This window comes from Mesitornis unicolor, unplaced genomic scaffold, assembly GCF_000695765.1.
Source record: "Mesitornis unicolor isolate BGI_N332 unplaced genomic scaffold, ASM69576v1 scaffold44633, whole genome shotgun sequence".
NCBI classification, from domain to species: Eukaryota; Metazoa; Chordata; class Aves; order Mesitornithiformes; family Mesitornithidae; genus Mesitornis; species Mesitornis unicolor.
The window spans coordinates 654-1,722 of record NW_010176185.1 but is presented as its reverse complement, the minus strand read 5'-3'; the positions used below and the strand labels follow the sequence as shown (position 1 = coordinate 1,722).

Below are 1,069 nucleotides of genomic sequence, written 5' to 3'. Positions count from 1 at the left end.
CCGGGGGTGCCTTAGCCTCCCTTGCCCTCCTCCCGTGGCCACGGGGAGGGTTGTGGCTTCTGCTTGCCGGGCGTGCGCTCGATGCACTGTGGGTCAATGGGGACAAAGGCGTGGGTCACCATCACGGGCAGCTCAGGGGCTTCCTTGTCTTCGGCCTCCACAGGGGGCCCGGTGAGAGAGGCCTCCTCGGGGTCTTCATCCTCCCCTTCGGGACTCGAGCGCCTCTTGGTGTGGGCGAGCTCCGGCTGGGCGCTGTGCTGTCTGTGGTCCCACGGCAGGGTGGCATCGGGGTCCCCAGGGTGTTCGTCCAGGGCTGGTGGCACCTTGTCCAGGGGAGTAGCCACGGTCACCTTCCCCATCTCCAGCAAAGCCACCTCCTCGGGGGGCAGGATGGGGTCAGCAGCGGCCATGGCTGATGCGGTGCCGCTGAGGACGAGCAAGAAACTCTGCTGTGTTTTGGGGAGGGGACGAGGTTCCTGTCCCTTCCAGCTTCACTCTGCAGCGGGAGAAAGGAGATGGGCAAAAAAAGAGAGCAGAAATGAGAGGTTTGGGGGCACAGCACCAGTGAAAACGGGGGGTGCAAACTGGCAGCCCTGGAGTCCCCGGCACCCGCCTGCCCTTCCATGAAAGCAGAGCCCGGTGTGGGTCTGGCTGCAAAACGGGGGCTCAGGGGGGACTGGACCCTCCGCGGCTGATGTGACCGGGTCCCCCTGCAGCTCCATCCTGGGCCAGCATCAGCCAAGCCCAAATATTTGGGGCGAGCTGGCCAGGCTGCGTGGAGGAACCATTGCTAAAGCCAGGATGAGCTGGATTTGCTGCCTCCTGTGGCTGAGACCGATTTGGGGTGGGTGCAGGAGGCTGTGGGGAGCTCCTTGCTATGGGGAGCAGGAGATCCAGGCACAAATCCCACATTATTCTCTCTTAGGGGGGGATCCCTGTCTCTTATCTCATTGCTGGCTGCACGCCTAGGAGCCTCCTGCAATGAAAACCAATCTTCCTCCCTTCTGAGCTCATTCAACCCCGCACCCCCAGAATGAGCTCTGGTTGTGGGGTACAGAGAGCCCTGGCC

At 63.0% G+C, this 1,069-nt stretch overlaps 1 protein-coding gene across 1 annotated transcript in view; it reads right to left on the bottom strand.

Moving 5' to 3' along the window:
• The window catches only part of LOC104538461 (transmembrane protein 79-like), a gene marked incomplete at its 3' end in the record, with an annotated part of 708 nt that extends 298 nt beyond the window's left edge, over positions 1–410 (bottom strand). Inside the window, exon 1 of the mRNA XM_010181673.1 lies at positions 18–410. Coding sequence (XP_010179975.1) covers positions 18–410 — 393 coding nt within the window. The remainder of the gene's footprint in view (positions 1–17) is intronic.
• Between the last annotated feature and the right edge of the window lie 659 nt (positions 411–1,069).